The sequence below is a fragment of the Sciurus carolinensis genome, chromosome 17 (genome assembly GCF_902686445.1).
Source record: "Sciurus carolinensis chromosome 17, mSciCar1.2, whole genome shotgun sequence".
NCBI lineage: Eukaryota > Metazoa > Chordata > Mammalia > Rodentia > Sciuridae > Sciurus > Sciurus carolinensis.
Genome location: NC_062229.1, coordinates 22,696,935 through 22,718,239, shown reverse-complemented (window position 1 = coordinate 22,718,239; position 21,305 = coordinate 22,696,935). Strand labels below are relative to the sequence as shown.

Sequence of the window (21,305 nt, the reverse complement as noted above, 5' to 3'; positions counted from 1 at the left end):
CACAATTTCATTCCTTTCTGTGACTGAAAAATCCATCATGTGTATACCATCCTCTCTCGGTATCCATGGGAATTGGTTCCACAACCCTCTTCAGATAAGAAAATCTCAAAAACTCAAAGGGCTGAGGGTGTAGCTCAGTGATAGATCACCCCTGGGTTCAATCCCCAGTACCACAAAAAAATTAATGAAAAAACAAATAAACAAGTAAGAGGGCTTAAGGCTGTACATGTTCAGTGCAAATAGAATTCTTTTTCTCCTGTGGTTTGAACCACACAGGATTGACCCAGGGGTGGGGATTGAACACAGGGCCCCCTCCCACATGCTAGGCAAGCACCTACTGCAGAGCTTCACCCCTAGACCCCCTCACCTTATTATATAGCTGTCCTAGTAGGTGTATAGCTTTGATTTGAATCTTCTTAATGACTAATAATGTTGAACATCTTTTCATGCACTTATTGATCATTTATATAGCTTTGGACAAATGTCTGTTTAGTCCTTTTCCTATTTTTAAATTGGGTTTATCTTTCTGTTGTGGTTGAGTTGTAGGACTATTCTTTATATAGTCTGGACATTAATTTCTTATCAGATATATAAATTGCAAATAATTTCCTTCATTCTGTGGGTCGTATTTTGACTTTACTAATACTGTTTTTTGGTGCCATAAAAGTTTGTGTGTTTATTTTGGTATAGGGGAACAAACCCACGAATGTTTAACCACTGAGCCATATCCCCAGCCCTTTTTATTTTTTATTTTGAGATGGAGTCTCACTAAGTTGCTTGCTTAGGGCCTCACTAAATTGCTTAGGCTGGCTTCAAACTTGGGATCCTCCTGCCTCAGCCTCCTGAGCTACTGGGATTATAGGCATGTGCCACTGCACCCAGCTAAAAGTTTTAAATTTTAATGAAGTCCACTTTATCAATTTTTTTATTGTTGCCTATGAGTTTTACAATTTTAGCTCTTAAATTTAAGTCTTTGTTCCATTTGGAGTTAATTTTTATAAGTGGTGTAGGGTCCAACTTCATTCCTTTGCATGTAGATATCCAGTTTACCCAATAGTATTTGTTTAAGAGATTGTTTTCTCCCTATTGAATGGTCTTGACACCCTGGTAAAAAAATCAGTTGATCATAGATGATGTGAGGGTTTATTTCTGAGCTTTCTATTCTGTTACTGGTTTATATGTCTAGTCATACTGTACCTACTGTACTGTACTGATTTTTTTTTTTTTTTAGTTGTAGGTGGACATAATGCCTTTATTTTATTTTTATGTGGTGCCGAGGTTTGAACCCGGGGCCTCATGTGGGCTAGGCGAGCAAGCTACCACTGAGCCAAAACCCTAGCCCTACCATACTGTTTTGATTACTATATTTTTGTAGTAAGTTTTGCAATTGGAAGTTTAAATCTTTTTTTTCTTCTTTTTCAAAATTATTTTGGCAATTTGGTGTCTCCTAAGTTTCCATATGAATTTTCAGATGGGCTTTTTTATTTCTGCAATCTGTTGGGATTTTGATAGGGAATACGTTGAATCTGTGGATCACTTTGGGTAGTATTAACATCTTAATGATATTTTAAGTCTTTGGATCTGTGAACATGAGATGTCTTTCCATCTGTTTCTGTCAATTTCTTTTTAACAATGTCTTATAGTTTTCATTGTTTTAAGTCCTGTGCCTCCTAGGTTAAATTTCTTCCTTAATTGATTTATTATATTGATGTTATTGTAAATGATATTTTTTTTTTCCATTTTCAGATTGTTGTTAGTGTTTAGAAATAGAGTTTTTTTTCTTTTGGGAACTGCTGGTAATCAAACATGTGCTAGGTACGCTCTACAACTGTGCTACATCCCCAGCCCCACAATTGATTTGCGTGTTTTTATTTTGTGTCCTGCACCTTTGCTGAATATATTTATTAATTTAAAAAGGTTTTTTTTTGTGTGTGTGTGTGTGTGTGTAAGTGGACTCTTTGTATAAAAAGACAGTATTATCAGCAAATAGAAAGTTTTTCTTCTTCCTTTCTAATTTGGATACATCTTCTTTTTCTTTTATTCTTTTTTTTTTTTTTTTTTTTTTTTTTTTTTTTTGGAACTGGGGATTGAACCTAGGGTGCTTTACCACTGAGCAACATCCCTCGTCCTTTTTATTTTTTTACTTTGAGATAGGGTCTCATTAAGCTCCTAAGAGCCTTGCTAAGTTGCTGAGGTTGGTTTTGGAGTGATCCTCCTGCTTCCACTGCCTGAGCAGCTGGGATTATGGGCTTGTACCCAGGCCTGGCTCTTTTTTCTTTTTCTTGCCCAATTGCTCTGGCTAGGATTTTTAGTACTATGTTGAATAGAAGTAACAAAAACAGGCCTCTTTGTCTTGTTCCTGATTTTCACCACTGAGTATGATGCTGTGATTTTTTAAAATTTTATTTTGTTTGTTTTTTTGTGGTCTTTTGGGATCAAACCCAGGGCCTTGCACATGCTCAGCAAGTGTTCTACCATTGAGCTACTTTCTCAAATAGTGCATCTTTTATTATTATTATTTTTAAAATATTCTTAGTTGTCAATGGATCTTTTATTTAATTTATATGCTGAGGATTGAACCCAGGGCCTCGCACATACCAGGCAAGCACTGTACCTCTGAGCTATAGTCCCGCCCCAAATAGAGCATCTTTAGTAAAATGGCCTTTATTGTCTTGAGATTAAGGAAGTTCTTTTTTTTTTTTTCCCCCCTTTTTCTTCACTCCTGGGGCTTGAACCCAGAGGCGCTGTACTACTGAGCCACATCCCGGCCCTTTTTATTTCTTATTTTCAGGCATGGTCTCACTAAGTTTCTGAGGCTGGCCTGGAACTTGCGATCTTCCTGTCTCAGCCTCCCAAGTAGCTGGGATTACAGGTGTGCACTCTGTACCTGGTGAGGAAGTTCCTTTTTATTTAAGTTTATTGAATGTTTTTGTCATGAAAGGGTGTTAGATTTTGTTACATACTTTTTAAAATATCAATTAAAATAATTATGTGGGTTTTTTTTCCCCACATTTTATTTCTTCTATCGATGTGGTATATTATATTGATTTTCATATGTTGAACTGTTCTTTTTTTTTCTTTTTCTTGAAAGGACATATTACTCTTTATTATTGGACTAAATATTAGGTCCCGCCTTGTTAAACCATTCTTGCATGACTAGAATAAATCCCATTTGTTTATGGTGTGTAATCCTTTTAATATGCTGCTGAATTTGTTTTCCTAGTGTTTTTTTGAGGATTTCTACATCTCTATTCATAAGGATTATTGGTGTGTAGTTTTTTCTAACTATAATGCCTTTGTCTGCCTTTGATATCAGGGTAAAACTCACCTCATACATCTTGGAAATGTTCCCTCCTCTTTTCTGTTGGAAGAGTTTGAGAAGCATTGGTGGTTTTGCTTCTTTTAAATGTTTTTTAGACTTCACCAGTGAAGCCTTCTGGGCTTTTCTTTATTGATAGGGTTTGTTTGTTTGTTAATTTTTGGTCCTGGGGATTTAACCCCAGAGGTGCTTTACCATTGAGCTACATCACCCAGCCCTTTTTATTTATTTATCTACTTTTATTTTGAGACAGGTTCTCACTGAGTTGCTTAGGGCCTCATTAAGTTGCTGAGGCTGGCCTTGTGGTTCTCTTGCCTCGGTCTTCCAAGCTGCTGGGATTACAGGAATGTACCACAATACCCAGCTAGATCTTCCTTTTAATCGTATGCAGTTAGAGCTATAAATTTCCCTCTTGGCCCTGTTTTTTTTGTTGCATACTACAAATTTTTGTGTATTATGCTTTTGTTTTAATTTATCTCTTAAGTATTTTCTAATTTGTGATTTCCCCCCACTTTGACCTGTTGTTAAAGAGTATGTTAATTTCTGAATAGTTGAAAGTTTTCCAGTTTTCCTTGTTTCTTATTTCTTGTTTGATTTCTTGATGACTAGAAAAGATATTTAGTATTTTCAAGTTTATTTAAACTTGTTTTATAACCTAAGACATAGTTCATCCTGAAGAATATTCCATATGCACTTGAGAAAACGATGTATTCTGTTTGTGTATTCTATGTCTGTCTGTTAAGTCTATTTGGTTAATAGTGTGTTCAGTTCTCTATAGCCCTAAGAATCTTCTGTCTAGGTGTTCTATTATTAAAAGTGCTATATCGAATTCTATAACCATTATTATAGAATTGTCTACTTTGCCCTTCAGTGCTATTAACTTTTGCTTCGTATATTTTGGGGGCTTTGTTGTTAGGTGTCTGTATGTTTATACTCCTTGTTTTTTCTTTCTGTTATCACACCTTATTCAATATATTATGTTAATCAGCTTTCAATTGCGACAAAAAGTTAACTTAAAGGAGGAAAGGGCTGGTGGTATAGCTCAGTGGTAGAGCGCTTGCCTAGCACGTGACACAGTGGGTTCGATCCTCAGCACCACATAAAAATAAGGTATTGTGTCCATCTACAATAAACATATACATAATTAAAAAGGAGGAGAGATTTATTTTGGCTCATAGTTTTTAGAGTTTTCAGTTCTTGGTTTTCTGTCACTTTGGGGCCTTTAGTGAGGCAGAGGACATCATGGTGGTGGAAGCATGTGGTAGAGAAGACTGCTCACCTCATCTTGGCCAGGAAGCCAAATGTGGGGGCAGGGTACCAATGTGCCATTTAAGGCATGCCCCCCAATGACCTACTTCCTCCAACTAGGCCCCACCTCCCTAAAGTTTCCACTACCTCCTAATAACCCTAAGTTATGAATCTATATGTAGATTAATCCAGTGGTGAAGTCAGAGCCCTCATGATCCAGTCATGTCCCAAAGTCCCCACCTCTGAACCCTGCTGCATTAGGAATCAAGCCTTCAACACATGAGTTTTTGGGGAACATTTAAGATCTAAACCGTAACAGCCAAATCATGCCCCCTGTCTGGTTCCTCACTACACAACTTGTACCATGGGCAGAAACATCTCATCCCGCCTCCCTGACTTAACTGCAGCTTGAGACACAGGTGCATAGGGGAGTCACATGCATCCTATTGCTTGGTGCCATCACTTGCATTTGCAAGATGGGGACGGGAGCCCCGTATAGAAGGCAACTCCTCCAGGTCATGTGACTTGGCCTCTTGGCCTCTTCATCCACCTCTGAGGGCCAGTTTCTTGATTGATGCCTTTCTTGTCCCAGGGGCCACAGAGATTGCAGGTTAAGGAGAAAAGCTACTTACAGAATGATGTAGAGGACAGGCACTGACTGGTTCCACAGCTTCAGGCCCAGGTTTATGATCATTGGTCCACATCGTCCCTGGAAGGGGCCTGGGGGGCCCTCACTGGTGGAGACCCAGTGGGGAAGAAGGCTATGAGAAGGGGAAGCCTGTAGGTCTGCTGGGTGTCACAGAGCTCTAAGATGCCAAGGTACTCCAGGAACATGACACACTCAGACCTCAGTCCTTGTTCCTTCCCTACAGGACTCCCCTACAAACCTTTGAGGGGGAATTGAGGGTGTAATAGGAGTTAAGGAGTAATCATGGGTAATCCTATTTTTGGGGAGGTTGCTGGGATAGAACCCAGAGTTTCATACCTGCTAGGCAGGTGCTCTTCCACTGTGCTATACCTTAGCCCACATGGTGATTTTTTTTTTTTTTAAATACCAGGGACTGAATGCAGGGTTGCTTCACCACTGAGCCACATCACCCGCCCTTTGTTATTTTATATTTTTATTTTGAGGCAGGATCTTGCTAAGTTGCTGAGGCTGGCTTTGAACTTGAGATCTGACTGCCTCAACCTCCCAAGCTGCTGGAATTTCAGCTGTGAGCCCAGCCACATTGTGATTAAGGGCAAAGCCCCAGCCCTAGTGAGGTGGGAGAACATGGCTCTTTTCACCTTCCCAGAGCACACACACCCTTGCTTGGCATATCCCCCAGGAAGCCACTGCCTGAGGGGTGGTTGCTTCCATCCCAGATGGGGCCATCACAGCATCTTCACGTGGATCAGTGTATCTGACTACAGCCAAGTTCCCAAGCTGATGCCAAATTAAATGTCAGTAGCTTTGAGGATTGTTGGCTGCCGCCCCCAAAGGAGCGAAGGGAGCCATACAGCTGAGACTTACACCAGCCTCAGTCTGCAGCGGATATCTATCAGCAACAGGACTGTGTTCTGAGAGCTGGTGTGCATCCCCACACCCACATACACACGTGTACATGTATAGTTGCACATCTTAGCTCTCTTGCCTCTAGCTTTATAGAATCTTTGCCTTTCACCCATTAGCTGTGTAACACTGAGTGGGGACCCAATCCTCTGATTACTGGTGTTTGCATATACAGCCTTTCTAGAGAGGTCTGAGGAAATGAAGTTCCAGTGCACATTACTACACCCAGCATGGCCACTGAGGTCCTCACATAACACATGCTAACAACTGGGATGTGAGGACCCTACTGCACTGCAGACCCTACACCAGGTGCCTTGGGTGTTGTTAATTCTTGGAACCTGGCAAATTTAGAGGTAGGACCTGGGGCCTGTGTGGCTGTTACCAACCATCCTGTTTCTTCACTTTCCAGTTCAGGACCTCAAGGGGCTTGGCTATGAGAAGGGGAAGCCTGTAGGTCTGGTGGGTGTCACAGAACTCTCAGATGCCCAGAAAAAACAGCTGAAGGAGCAGCAGGAGGTAAGACCACTGGAGACAGGGAACTCAGTAGGTGCTGTGGAGCATCCTTTCCTTTGGTAGTCATGGATGTGCTCCTGTGCTCACTGAGCCTGTGTGTATCAGGGCACACAGCAAGGAGGCTTCTGGGAAGACAGGTACCTTTGTCAGTGCATGCCACCCCTTGAGGGTCCTCACAAGCTTGCAGCTGGACTCAGACCCCAGGACCTCTCACGCTGCTGTTGAGCCTTAGGGTATCTCTTGTGTCTTGTACCCTGCAGCTGCTTTCCACCACACTGGAGGGCTGGTCCCCACTGGAATAGTCTTCCTTTCCCTTCCATAGTTCTCAAGGGCCTACTGTAGGATAGTTCCAGTTAGTACAGGGTGCCAAGGTGTTTCTGTGGGGAGGGGCCTGGCCCAGTAGGGGGCTCCACAGCCAGTAGTAGCCCCTGCACTGCTTCCCCAGGAACTCAGGCTCCTGCCTGGCAGTCTCTGGGGTTGTGTACCCCAAGTGCCTCTCCCAGGGATCAGGAGCCAAATTTGCCATCATTCAGGGCTGAGGGGTCCTCCTTGCTACACCAAGGTTCAGGAACCCAGGGCACATCCTGAGGCAAGGACTTGTCTACCCAGGGGCTGACCTTGCAGGGGCGTGGGGGGAAGCTGGCATCCTGCTCATGGTCATGTTCCACACCCATAGATGCAACAGATGTATGACATGATCATGCAACACAAGCGGGCAATGCAGGACATGCAGCTGCTGTGGGAGAAGGCACTCCAGCAACACCAGCATGGCTATGACAGCGACGAGGAGGTAGACAGCGAGCTGGGTACCTGGGAGCACCAGCTGCGGCGCATGGAGATGGACAAGACACGGGGTGCGCCAAGATGCAGGGTCGGTGGGGAGGAGGCAGGTGAAATTTTGGGGAGCATGACTGGTGGGGCCTTACCCTCAGGGCACTGGAAGCTCAGGTGTTCCCACTCAGCTGCCCAAGTTCAGTCTCAGGTCTGTTCCTCCTGGCTGTGATGCCTGGGTGAGAAACTCGACCCCTCTGTGCCTTGGTTTCCTCATGGTGAAAAGTGGGGATGGGGGTGAGCCATGGTGAGTGTTCGCTAGTATTCGAATGGAAAACTTGGCATGGGTGCCTGTGGGGAAGGGTATCTAGTTGGTGTCTCAAGCCAGCATGTCATTCCCTGGAGGCCCCGCCAAGGCCTATGCCTGTGTTCTAGGCATCAGCCAGCCTACTTCCCACCCTCCTCCTCCCTCCTCTCACTTAACTGCTTCTCTGGGCAGAGTGGGCAGAGCAGCTGACAAAGATGGGCCGGGGCAAACACTTCATTGGAGACTTCCTGCCCCCTGATGAGCTGGAAAAGTTCATGGAGACATTCAAGGCCCTAAAGGTAAGCCAGGGGGACCTCTGCACCAGCCCCTGCTGTGGCCTAGCCCCTCTGGAAGCTGTCTCACCTACTAGAGCCTAAGGCTCCCATGCTCACAGCAGAAGCCAGGCCCTCTTACAGAGGGAGGCATCTGTTTGTGACAGACTGCGTCTGTGTAGGGAATTAGCAAATAGCTGCTCAGCTGCTGCTTCAGAACATTTCCCTGGCTGCAGGGGAAATTGTGCCTCCAGTGGAGCCAATTAAGTGCAGTTTACAGGCAAAGCATTTCTCCAGCAAAAACCCCCATGGACCTGACCTGGCCTCTACAGGACAGAACTTAACATTCTTCCCTGTTGCTGTTGGGCTTATGAGGTGAAATGACTGATGTGGCATGTCCCATGTTGTCTTGTTAAAGTTTTTTTAGAAAACTGTCTTGTCTCCCATAACCTTATCATTGACTGCATTTTTTTGGGGGGAGAGGTGGGGATTGAACTCAGGGGTGCTATACCGGTGAACCACATCCCCAGCCCTATAAAATTTTTTTTTTTTAATTTTGAGACAGGGTCTTGTTAAGTCTTTGAGGCTGGTCCCTTGAACATGAAATACTCCTGCCTTGCCTCCTGAGTGGCTCGCACCCAGCTTGGCCACATCTTTTTAGCACACTGTTATGAATTGTTCTCAAGCCAAGCATGGTTGTCATGCCTGCAGTCCCAGCTACCTGGGAGGCTGAGGCAGGAGGATTGATCGCTTGAGCCCAGGAGTTCAAGGCTAGCCTGGGCAACATAGTGAGACTCATGTCTCAAAAAAATAAAAATAAATGTCTCTCAGAACATAAGGTTTTCTTTGCCAGTGAAGCATTAATCTTTCTTGTGATAGATGAAGTCTGCATAACTTGTCACCTTGCCCCTTTTGACTTCATTGCCAAGGAACTGAACACCCTGAGTCCCTGGGGACCCAGAAAAGGATGAAGAGTTTGATCTCTTCTTGAGGACTCTTCAAGTCTGACCTGGTGGGAGGAGGCAGATGAGTGGCTGGTTCCAGCATCAAGTGATGCCAAAGGCAGGGGGCATATCTGTGTGACTCTGGGGCCCAGGGGTGGCTATGGCCCTCGTGTGTGACTGCTGCCACCTCCCCCTACAGGAGGGTCGAGAGCCTGACTACTCAGAGTACAAGGAGTTCAAGCTGACTGTGGAGAACATCGGTTACCAGATGCTGATGAAGATGGGCTGGAAGGAGGGCGAGGGGCTGGGCTCAGAGGGTCAGGGCATCAAGAACCCAGTGAACAAGTGAGTCCCAGAGCCCAACTTTTTGCCCTCCCTTTTCCCCTTTGGTGAGATGGTTTCAACATCTCACTGCGCATGGCTTGCCAAGCACAAGCTGAAGGTGCAGGGAGGTTGTGGAGGCCTGTCCCCCACCCTCCCCTGGGTCCCTCTGTGAAGGCACAGGGGTCAAGCCCTCCTGGGACTTGATGGTCACTTGCTACCTTGTGAAGGCCTTGCTTGTATTCCTTGCAAGCTGAAAACCAGTCCCAGAAATTAGTGGGAAACCTTCTAGATGTGACCCCTTGCTCTGAGCACCCCCTGCACTGTTGCACCACTTTGAAGGCTGACCTCTCAGTACTGTCCCAAGTAGCTGCCCTATCATCTCTAGAGCTGTGATAGTCTGCACTGTGGGTACTCCTTTCCTTGCAGGACCCTGGGACTGGACCACCTTGACTCTTCCCTTTTCTTCCCAGTGCGGGCTTGTGGGCTTGTCCCTGCACAGATGTCCTTAGCCCAGCTCCCCACTGTGAGCTCCTGGAAGTGCAGTTGTTGAATCCATACAAGCCAGGCCTCTCTCTCCTGTTCCCACGGCACCAGCCCAGGTACCTGCTCATACTAGCCTGTTACTTCTCTGCAGGGGCACCACCACGGTAGATGGTGCTGGTTTTGGCATTGACCGACCAGCTGAGCTCTCCAAGGAGGACGACGAATATGAGGCCTTCCGCAAGAGGATGATGTTGGCATACCGCTTCCGGCCCAATCCCCTGGTGTGTGCACCCTTGTTCCCCCAGTATCACTTTGCTTCCTTCTGAGCTGTCCTGATTTCTCACAGTAGACTCCAGGTTGGTGGCAGGGTTGCAACAGAAAGGACCCTCCATTTCCTGTGCAAACTAGGCCAGGAACCCCCAGCTCTCAACCTGCATTCAAGCCCCCTCCCAGACTTAGACTTGCCATTCCTGCTGGAGGATGTGAGCTCAGCTGCTCCTAGATAGAGGAATTGCTGTCTGTCCTTTGCATTAATCCCTCCCTCTTTTATCTTTTTGGCTTCCCACAGAACAACCCCAGAAGGCCTTACTACTGAATATTCTGGAGAAACACAAGTCTGCGTTCTGAGCGACAGTCTCTGGGCTGTGGGGTGTGCTGGCCTGCGTTTCTGCCCATCCCTACCTTTATGAGCGTCATGCCGTGTATTAAAGTCCCAGTGCTCACCCACCATAGCAGCCTGGTCCCTGCCATTGTTGGAACCCTTTCCTGTCCTTTAGCAGTGGGCTGGGCCTAGTAGATGGAGTCAGGACTTGTTCTCTGATTTTTTAATTTTGTTCAGTACTTGGGATTAAACCCAGAGGTACTTCACCACTCAGCTACCTCCCCAGGGCTTTTTTTTTTTTTTTTTGAGAAATGGTCTACATTGTTAAGGGGTCTCACTAAGTTGCTGAAGCTGACCTCGAACTTGCAGTCTGGCAAGATGATTTCTCAAAAGTCCCCCATTATCTGAAGTATCTCAGAGCACCACCTGACCCCTTCTCTGTCCCTTTGGTCCATAGCCCCTAAGATTGGGTTGCAGCTGAGGGGAGGACAGAAGGCCACTCTTCTGCAGAAAACTGTAGGGAGGGGCAATTGACTGACACCTGGCCACACCTGGCCCCAGGGTGTCAAGGACCTTTCAGCCTAGCACTGTTTCAGGAGGTTAGAGGAGGAGTCGTCTTTAGGTAGGGCCCAGCCCAGCTTTCCCTTCTTGGTCAGTGGTGCTGGCAGGGCCCAGCACACACAGCAAGCCACTACTGGTGATTAGCTGCAACCTAGGCTGCTCTTAACTTCTGGTTCCACCAGTGTGAGGGACATACAAGTCCCTGGGGCTGTTTCATTTGGAGACAGCTGGTGGTTGGATGCACCATGCTAACATGTCAGTCACAGCCTGGAGGAAGGGAGCTTGGAGCAAGAGGTTTTAAGGCAGGAGAATGACCCAGGCCAAAGTGTATTCCAAGACCTCCCCAGCTGTGTCTCCCCAGAGCTGGCATCTCATGTTGTGCAGAAACCATCTAGGGATCTTTGGCTGCAGCTGCTCAGTTCCGGGTTGGATGGGGACCCAGGAATCTGCATTCTTACCAGTTCTGCGGATCTGCAGGCCACTTCTGGTGTGTCAAAACCTGGGAATCTCACCCATGTGCCTCCACACATCCAGCTAGTTGGTGGTGACCCAACATCTGTAGGGTTGAGGGATCCCTATTCACAGGCTCCATGAACTCAAGTGGGAGTTGGGCTCCTGGGTCAGCAGTGGTCATTCAGCAAATACCGAGTAATTGAGAACCAGATGGAAGAGATCTGCCCCCAGGCAGCTGGTCTTCTGGGGACAAGGTCTGAGGCTGGTGGTAGTCAACTACAGCTGCTTATTGAGAGCTACAAAAGCTAGTAAGTGCTGGGGATATAGCTGAGTAACAGAGCCCTTGCCTAACATGCAAGACCCTGGATTCCATCCCTGGCACCACAAAAAACGGGGGGAAAATTACCAAGAGGCGCCAGGGGGCTGTGGTATAGGCTGCCTCAGAATGTACTTCAGTAAACCCAGGGACTAGCAAGGTCTCAGAGGCAACAGCAGAGCTGAGGCTGGTGTGATATGCCATCTGCCTCCCATCCTTGAATGCTGGGTGTGACATGGTGGGCTAAATTCTGGTGGTTGCTTATGGGGGCTGCCCAGAGGGCAGCTGGCCAGGGCCCCAAGCACAAGTTTACCTCTCAGCAGCCAAATATTCAGAAGACAGGACCCTGAGACTTAGTTCCAGGCACCCTGCCACCCAAGTCACCTCTCTATTGAGTTCTCAGTAATCTGGAGGCTTGCCAAGTAAGGGCATGGACTTTACCCTCAGGCAGGGAATGAAAGAGGCCTCCAAATGCTGTGTGCATGTGCAGGTACGTCCTGGACATAGGTGCAAGGTCAGGCCCCGAGACAACTAGGTATAGACACCCTTGGCCCTGCAAGGGGAGGAATGGGGTAAGGGTGACAGGGCAGCCTGGAGTAGGAGTTGCTGGCATCTGCCTTAAGAATATGGGCTTGGGCATGGAGGGGCAGAGCACTTACCTAGTGTGCTCAAGGCTCTGGGGTGGGAGGTGAGATCATAGAGAGGGTCCCTCTGGTAGACGGCAGACAGGCCTGTGGAGTGTTGGCACTGCTAGAATTGGGAAGGTAGCCCTGAGGAAGCTGAACTTCACCCTGTAAACAATGGGCGCCTGGGGAGGAATACTGAATCAGACTGGTGGCCCGAAGACACTTGTGTCCTTGCTTAGACACCTGGGGCCTGGTTGGCACAAGGCCAGCGGGCAGCATGGAGAAGGGGCCCTGGCTGTCCAGGGGGATAAGCTATGGGCTCCTTGGGGACAAGACTTCAGTGAGCACATGTCCCCTTGCTATTTCCAGTAGCCACAAGTACTCCACACTGGTGAGAACCTAAGACTAGTTGGAGGGGGTGACAGAAACAAGGCTGCCTAATTTTCCTGACCTCACACAACAACCCTGCCTGTTCCAGTTCCTCTCCATACTTCACAGCCCCCTGGACCCTGCCCAGCCCCCTCTAGCTGTTTGGAACCTTCCCACAGCCAGCTAGCTCCCTGCACCCTCCCTCCCAGCTGCCTCTGAAACTCAAACTCCACCTTTCCCCTTTCCCTCCTTCATTCAGCCTCTGGCTGCCTTCCAGCTGTTCAGCTCCTTACTGGAGCCCTCCCTGCCAGGAACACTTCCCAACAACCCCCCCCCCCCCCCGCAACTGGCCCCACCTAGACCTTCTAATTTCAGCATCCGTTTCTTAAAACCCCTGCCTCCCACCTCTTTCTCCTACTAGAGGGACCCAACCCATGATCGCCTGCATGCAGACAGGCCCCAGTCAAAACTTCAACTCTGGACACATGTTTAAATTTGTGGCCACTGAACACTCAAATCCAAGTGCACCGGCTGAGGGGGTCAGTGCAGCACAGGCAATGTCTACTTGATCCTGGAATGCGGGTGGGGATAGTCTGAGGAATATGCGGGGTTAAAAAGAGTTCCCTTAGGACTGGGGGTGAAGCTCCGTGGTAGAGCCTTTGCTTAGTATGCTAGAGGCCCTGGGTTCCATTCCCAGTATGCAAAGAAAAAAACGACAATGAAAGGACCCCGTTACAGGTCGAGGTTGGGATGCCAGTGTCAGGACAAAGAAGGCAGAAGTGCACCTCACCCCAGCTCAACCCAAGCCACTGGTAGACACGCCTGGAGAACGAATTCCCTTAGAACAGAGTGGCCGGCGGGGAGAGGGGGGGTCTCTAGGACGCAGCCCCTGACCTCAGAACAGAAGCGTTGCGAAGTGCTGTTTTCCAGCCTTTGATAGAAGAGAAACTGAGCCCGGACAGTCAGGACCGCCAGGGGCCAGACCAGGGTTCGGATAGGGAGGGGCGAAGGGGCGGGGTAGCGGCAGGGGGTGGGGCCTCGGAGGCTCCCCGGGAACGCGCCGCACGGTCTCGGCTGCGGCCGGCTTAGGGCGCAGCGGGGGGCGACCTTTGTGCGGGGCGGGTCCCTGGCAACCCCCCGCCCAGACGCGCTGCTACAGAGGAGCCGAGCGCACTGGAGGCCACGCCAGGGCCGAGCCGGGGTCCCGGCGCCGCCGCTATGGACATCCCGCCGCTGGCCGGCAAGATTGCGGCTCTGTCGCTCGGCGCCCTCCCGGTGTCCTACGCGCTCAATCACGTCTCGGCGCTCTCGCAGTGCGTGCGGGGAGGGGCCCGGGCTGCTTCCCGGGGAACACTGGGGACTGAAGGAGGCGAGGAGGACCGGAGGGGGGCTGGAGGGAGAATGCGCGGGCCGCGGGCTTGACTCCCGCCAGCCCTGCACCCCGGCGCAGCTCGGAACCGGGGAAGGATGGGGGCTGGGCCAGAATTACGCCCTCCAACCGGAAGTTCCCTCCAACTGGAGTGGGGACGCTCTGAAATGTTTGGGACCTGAGGAGAAGGGATGCCGAAGATGAGAACCCCACACACGGCAGGGGTTTGAAAGGTGTCCAGGGTATTCCCAGGGATGCGCCCAGCACAGGTTCTAAAGTCGCCAAGGGTCAAAGTATTGCCCCAGATAAAGCCCTGGTGACCTAGCTCTTGCTGCCACACACACACACACACGCCGTGCTCCATCGCCTCGTACAGGCCGGAGACTTTCTTTTTGTTCAGGTCCTTCTCATCCTGTCCTTAGACTTACATGTAGTGACCTCTACTGCCTCTGTCTCTGTGGGTCCAACAAGCCTTTCACATTCCCAAACCCAGTCCATCCCAAACCGTGGGGTAGAAAAGAGTCTTGATTGTGGGTCTGACTCCCTGAGTACAAGCAGTGTGTCTCTATCTCCTGGGGCCCCGGGTGAAACAACTTGCCTTGGGAATCTCAGTTTCTTCATCAGTAATGGCATAATCTTAGATCTCACCTCATTGTTATGGGTAAAGACTGCAAGTTGTGTGCAAAGACCCTGTTGTGGGCTCATTGGATTACTACAGTTATCATTGTTGATAGGGTCAGGATGGAGATCCTAGGAGACAGAGGGGTTCATAAAAAGATGGGCACCTGGGCAGTGTGGGGAATTGATGTTCAGAGCTTTGCTGTGTGACCCTGGACATATCTCTCTCCATCTCTGGACCTTGGTTTGCCCTGAGACCTGGTTTCTGTTATCTACATAACTGGTTGACCAGCCTTATCACTCGCTACCACGGGCAGATCTGGGTGGGGATAGAGTGGAATGAATAGAGGCATTTGGACTTCAACTGGGAGGAGTTGGAGCCTTAGGCAGAGAGGTCTACAGAACTGAGCACTAGAACCCTCCAGAGTGGGAGCTAAGCCTGGCCAGAGGGGCTTGGCATTGTTGAATGAATGACTGAACAAATTGAATTGAACACACATCCACAAATGATGAAATAAATGGTACAGACAAATGGGGTTGGTGGATATCCCCTCTGTACCTAGCTCAAGTTGGACAGTGATCCTTTCTTGGGAGTCAGGGAGGACTCCCTGGAGGAGGACAAATGTAGACTGACCACGAAGGATGAGTAGGTGTTTGCCAAGTGGAAAAGAGACACAGGCTAGACTGGGTGGTATTGGCCTGTAATCCCCGCTACTCAGGAGGCTAAGGCAGAGGGATCTCAAGTTTGAGGCCAGCCTCAGGGAGGGAGGGAAAGAGAAAGGAGAGAGAGAGAGAGGAAAAAAAGAAGAAGAGACTTCTGGAAGCAGTTTCCATAAGGGGGAAACAGCCTGAGCAAGAGTCTGCTGATGCGGACGCTTCAGCCTCATCTCCTGGTGCTTCCTGGAGTCTACCTTTTCCCCCATTGGGGAGGGTGGGGTGAGGCCTCAGTGCTGGGCCTGGCCTTCCTGACTTGGTTTCCCTCTCCTCAGCCCCCTGTGGGTGGCACTGATGAGTGCCTTGATCCTGGGCTTGCTCTTTGTGGCCATCTACATCTTGTCTGGTGGCGAGATCTCCTATGATCCGCTCTATGCTGGTGAGTCACTGGGAGATTGAGAAGGAGAGAACTCTCTGGACCAGGGCCTCCATCCTCAGACTTGGGGCTATTGAAGGACCTCTTCCAACATCCTGGAGGCCTTTGATGGGCACCCATTAGGCTGGTGACCTTAAAGAGACTGGGATACCTCCATCAGATTGGAGAACCTCAAAAAGCCTCCTCCTTCAGACTTGGAACTCCTGAGAGGAGGGACTCCCCCATCAGATTGGGAGCCCCTAAAAGTCTGTTCCTCCCTATAACTTCTAGATCTCCTGAGAGCAGGCATGGTGCATCTCCCATAAAACTGGGGTCCCCCAAAAGTGGGACTGTGCCTCTATCAGAATTGCAGAATGAGGCAGCAGGGAGGCCTCTATCTGACATGCAGGAGGCAGGCTTGTGGTCCCGTACCCTGTGGGTTGGGAAGAGGAACTGGGGCCTGGAGCCCTTGCCTAGAACCTCATTCCTGACCTGTTACTTCAAGCCCGTTTTATACTTGACCTAAACCTGCCCATGCCCAGACCTTGACCTGCAGGAACCTAGCCCCGCCCACACGTGGCCCTGGCCCCGCCCACTCTGAATCCCCACCCACGCCTGGCCCGCCCCACCCACTCTTCCACAGTCTTTGCACTCTTTGCCTTCACCTCTGTGGTGGACCTTATCATCGCTCTCCAGGAAGATGGCTACGTGGTGGGCTTCATGGAGTTCTACACCAAGGAGGTATGTGGAGGGTGGCCAGGGATGTCCCATGCCCCACCACCTGTCTGAGCCTCTCACCTGTCCCACAGGGCGAGCCATACCTGCGAACATCGCATGGAATCTTCATCTGCTACTGGGATGGCACGGTTCACTACCTCCTCTACCTGGCCATGGCAGGTGCCATCCACAAAAGGTGCAGGGGGCAGGCTGGGTGGCCCCTGGACCCTGGGAGAGAAACTGTGTGCTCAGGTGGGGCCCCAAGTCAGGGTGGAACCAGAGTGCCTGTGGGGGGAAATCAGAAGCCCCTCTAGGGCTGCAGCCAGGGGTGGCCAAGAGAAGGTTCCAGAGAATGTCATCAGGTGTGAGTGGTGGTGGTGGTGATTCTGCCTTGTATCCACCCTGCCCCTTGACAGAGTGACTGACAGTTCAGTCCCTTGTTCAACTCCCTGTCGTTCCTTCCATTCTGGGCAAAACAGAGAGACCTGGAGTTTGGGAAGCCCAGAATGGCCTCTGGACCCTGACTGAGGCTCTGAAACTAGGGGGCAGGTACCCACTAGTCACCCCCACCTGTTCCCAGGAAGAGATACCGGAACCTTGGACTCTATTGGCTGGGATCCTTTGCCATGAGCATCCTGGTGTTCCTCCCAGGAAATATTCTTGGTAAGGACTCAATTTTGGGGAATCCAAAAATTTGACTGGGTCAGCGTCCTGCACCTGGAAACCCCCTGTGTTGGATCCTCCACCCCCTCCCCAGTGTCCACAGAGGCCCCTCCTCTCCTTATGCCTGTCCATAGAAAAGCCTCAGTCAGCAGCCTTCCTGGTTCCTTTTGAAGCCCAAATTGATTCTGCTTCCTCCCCAGGCAACTGGCCCTTGACCCCCCAAACTCCAGGGGTTTGGCCCAGAATGCTTTGACACAGAAAGGGAGTTTTTAGAGTGACAGAGTGACAGAATGAAAGCTTTGTAAGTAGATCTTGGGAAGTAGAGCAGAAATGACAGTCCAGATGTTGGTATGGCCTGACAAAGACCTAGCAAGGGGAGCACCCAAGGTGTACTCGGGAAGGACAGGACGCTTGGACTGTAGGGTCTGTATTCAGAGGATAAACTGAGGCAGGCCAGGCTGAGGAATGGGGACATCATCTTATGGATGCAGGGAATCATGGAGGGTGTTGTAACTTGAGTAAGATGAGCATTTATGAATCAAGAATTCCATCCAGCTGGGCGCGATGGGGCTCGCCTGTAATCCCAGTGGCTCGGGAGGCTGAGGCAGGAGGATGGAGAGTTCAAAGCCAGCCTCAGCAAAAGTGGGGCACTAAGCAACTCAGTGAGACCCTGTCTCTAAATAACAAAATAGGGCTGAGGATATGGTTCAGTGGTCAAGTGCCCCTGAGTTCAATCCCCAAAAAAAGAAGCCCATCTAGGGCTCTGGCATGGCCCAGCTAATGGGTCCAGCCAGCCCTGGGAGACCCTTGTTGAGTGACATCCTCTCCCCTCCACCATGGCAGGCAAATACAGCTCAGAGATTAGACCTGCCTTCTTCCTTGCCATCCTCTACATGCTGGTCCCATGCTGGGCTGGCAGGAGGGTCTTCAACCAGTCCCGGGCCCCCACCTGCTGTACCCCCAATGTGGTGAGTGCCTTGCTCCAGGCAGGCCTCGTCCCAGCCTGCCTGACTGTCCCCCCATGTGAATTGCTTTTGATCAAAGACTTTGTCACCTTGAAAGGATCACCTCTTTTCATGCCGTCTCCAATTTTCTCCCATGGGGCAGGTGCATGAAGAGCAAAGGAAGGGCCTTCTGCAACGCCCTGCTGACCTGGCCCTCGTCCTATACCTCATCCTTGCTGCATTTTTCACCCCTTTTCCGGGGCCTGGTGAGTTTGCCCTAGCCAGCCTCCCCATTTCCTGTCTCTGGCCTCCCTTCCTGGTTCACATCTCCCATATGTGTTCCTTTACTGGTGCAGAAAAGCCACTGCTATTCTGTCTGATCATCCAAGGAATTTCTTCCTCAAGTCTGACCTGAGTGTTCACTCCTTGGTCCTGTATCTGGAATCTTCAGCCAGAGGGGGAGAACTAGGGCTGGAGAGAGCCGAGCTGAGGGATATGGACCCTGCTTGAGAGCTGTGTGGTGGGAGGCTTCCTGTATTCAGGATGTTTGAGTCGTGGATGGTTCCTCTGCTCCCCCTAGGTGGTGCTTGACTGCCCACAGATGCCTGCTTTGTTTACATCTACAGTATGAGCCATACCTGCGGGATCCTGTGGCCTATCCAAAGGTGCAGGGGAGAGGGCAGATGGGCGGAGAGGGCCATTGTCCTGCCTCTTGAAAGCCGAGCCAGACACACGTTAAACTGGCAGAAACAATGGATGTGTTGGTCTAACCCAAAAATGGCAGATACGGTCTTCAGGTATGGCTGGATCCAGGAACTTAAGGCTAACTGGCTCAAGCTCTGGTTCCTGGCATGGCTCCCTTTGTGGGGTGGCATAGGCAGCTCCGGCTTCCGTCCACCCCAGTCAACCATACCAGAGGAATTGTGATCCCTTATACTCCAAAACTTAAGTGCATGTCTCAGGCAGGCTATGACATGCCCACACCCTTTATTAATCATTATAACCTCGGGACTGGAATGTTATGATTGGCCAGGCAAGGATCACATGCTGCTTTTGGAGATTGGTGGTGGGTAAGCTTGGTATGTGTAGGTGGTGGAGGTAATGACCTCCCAAGGGAAAGAGGAGCACTCTGCACAGAAATGGATGTGCAGAAAGCCCATCCTTGGTGGGATCTGAGGCTGTTCAGACTTCTCCTCAGACTCCCCTTCCTCTGGGGTCTTGGGAGGCCAAGCTCATCTCAGGGCTGTGCCACCCGCCACCTCCAGATGCTGATGTATATGTTCTACTTACGTTTGCCCTTCTACGGCCTGGCTGCCTATGCCCTCACCTTCCCCGGTTGTTCCTGGTTACCTGACTGGGCCTTGGTGTTTGCTGGAGCCATTGGCCAGGTGAGGGGAAGATGGGTGATGGGTGGTGGGTGGACAGGCATGTAGCAAAGGCGGTTTCTGCTTACCCATCAACTGCTTTGGCTCAACCCGGGCAGCGTGATTATGGATGCCAAGAGGTCCTAGGCCCAGTACCCAGGAATTTTCCAGTCTGGGGGAGAGAGATCCAAACACAGATACTCCCAATCCCACAGGATCAGAACTAGAGCAGAGGAAGGACAAGGACTGAGAGGGATTTGGAAGGGAAGGGTTTCCTAGAACAGAGCACAGGAGCTGGGCTTTGACAAAAAAGAATGGGTTTCCAGGCAGGGAAGTGCATTTCTGGAATGGGAGCAGCATAAGGACAGGTACAGAGGATAGGAAGTTAGCAGGGCCATGATGCAGGTAAAGGCAGAAGCGAGAGAAACTGGCAGATAGATGCCGAAGACTTTGCATTCTGGGTTTGGGAACTTGTGCTGAGGGTGATTGGGAGCCATGGTAGGTGTTTGAGCAGTGGAGAGCCTAGTCAGAACTGGGGCCCTATTTCTGAAAAGAAATAAAACCTGGGCCCAGGCCAGGGTAGTAAGGCCCAAGAAGAATTTTATAGGGATGGAATTGACAAGATTTGTGTCAAAAGCAGCTGTCAAGGGTAGAGAAGATTAGGAGGAGGAGCTGGATCAAGGTCAGGGGACAGGTATATTTAGAGATATACAGACGTATTGGAGAGTGGAGACTGGTTGATCAGCTGTCAACAGCATGAGGACAGGGACCCTCTGGGCTCTGCCTGACTACCTTCTGTAGGAACCCCAGCATGCTGGGTACTTCTGTCCCCCTTGGGTCCCTGACATTCATCCTTCCTGTCTGGTCACCAGGCACAGTTCTCACACATGGGCGCTTCCATGCACCTGCGCACACCCTTCACCTACCGTGTGCCAGAGGATGCCTGGGCCTGCTTCTTCCTGTGCAATCTGCTGTATGCGCTGGGCCCTCACCTGCTGGCCTACCGCTGCCTGCGCTGGCCAGCCTTCTTCCTACACCCACCGCCCCCGGGTGCCCTGGCCCACCACAGGAAGCAGCAATGAGAGACTGTTTACATGCAGTTGGCCCTGCCTGTGGGTCACCTTTTTTAGCAGCAGGAGGCACATCTCTGGGGATCTTCAGCCCTAGCTATGGTGGTTCCAGGCTAGTGGGTGGGATGGGAGACTAACGGCCAGGTGCTCTTACACAGAGAGCCGCACTCAGCCTCACTGCTCCCCCAGAGGAGTCTTCTGCGGCCTCCCAGAATTTACCTCCCCATGAGTCCTTTAATAAAAACGCTTTTGGTGTCTAAAACGTCACTGTCTGAGTGTTTCAGGGTGCTAGGGCAAGGAACCCTCTTCTTGGACCCCATGGGGACCCAACACTCACTGCCATCATGGCTGTGGGGATCCTGTCGGCCTCTGGTTGGTGTGTGCAGCTCCAACTTCCAGATGGGAAAACTGAGGCTCGGAATGGATGAGAGACCTGCCTGAAGTCACGATCAGGAGAAAAAATTCACTATTCTGCCAATAAATTACAATATGAGTTATAATGTGGCAAAATTATTAAGCACCAACGGTATACTATATCAAGTGCTAACATTGAGTATTGCATGCTGGATCTCACTTTATTCCAGATTGGGAAACAGGCTATAGGAAGTGAAGATTCTAGTCCTAGGTCATATATCATGGGCACAGCTGAACTGGGAACTGAGCCCCAGTGGCTCAGACCATAGAACTGTTTCTGTATATTAGGCTTGAGCTCATTTTAGGGGAAACAGGTCAGAGAGGCAGCCAAGAGGTTGCAGGGAGGACTTACCATTTCTTGGTTTGTCATTTTTTAAATTGGGTCAAGGGCCAGGCTTAGGGATAATTTAAACTCAGA

At 49.9% G+C, this 21,305-nt stretch overlaps 2 protein-coding genes across 3 annotated transcripts in view; both read left to right on the top strand.

Moving 5' to 3' along the window:
- Positions 1-10,460, top strand: part of Sugp1 (SURP and G-patch domain containing 1) — a 29,866-nt gene extending 19,406 nt beyond the window's left edge. The window contains exons 9-14 of one of the 2 annotated variants that reach the window (XM_047531874.1): positions 6,529-6,635; positions 7,309-7,486; positions 7,903-8,009; positions 9,126-9,271; positions 9,885-10,014; positions 10,302-10,460. In XM_047531874.1, coding sequence (XP_047387830.1) covers positions 6,529-6,635; positions 7,309-7,486; positions 7,903-8,009; positions 9,126-9,271; positions 9,885-10,014; positions 10,302-10,328 — 695 coding nt within the window. In that variant the 3' untranslated portion in view covers positions 10,329-10,460. Of the gene's footprint in view, positions 1-6,528; positions 6,636-7,308; positions 7,504-7,902; positions 8,010-9,125; positions 9,272-9,884; positions 10,015-10,301 lie in introns of those variants that run through there. The other variant, XR_007105922.1, reaches the window with a different exon arrangement.
- A 3,242-nt stretch (positions 10,461-13,702) lies between these two features.
- Tm6sf2 (transmembrane 6 superfamily member 2) lies at positions 13,703-20,934 on the top strand. The gene is given in 11 exon segments (XM_047531515.1): positions 13,703-13,972; positions 15,636-15,739; positions 16,359-16,456; positions 16,525-16,628; positions 17,013-17,095; positions 17,939-18,063; positions 18,203-18,305; positions 18,620-18,661; positions 18,664-18,704; positions 19,281-19,427; positions 20,276-20,934. Coding segments are annotated over 11 exon segments (1,152 nt in total). The 5' UTR covers positions 13,703-13,877; the 3' UTR covers positions 20,486-20,934.
- The last annotated feature ends 371 nt before the right edge of the window (positions 20,935-21,305 follow it).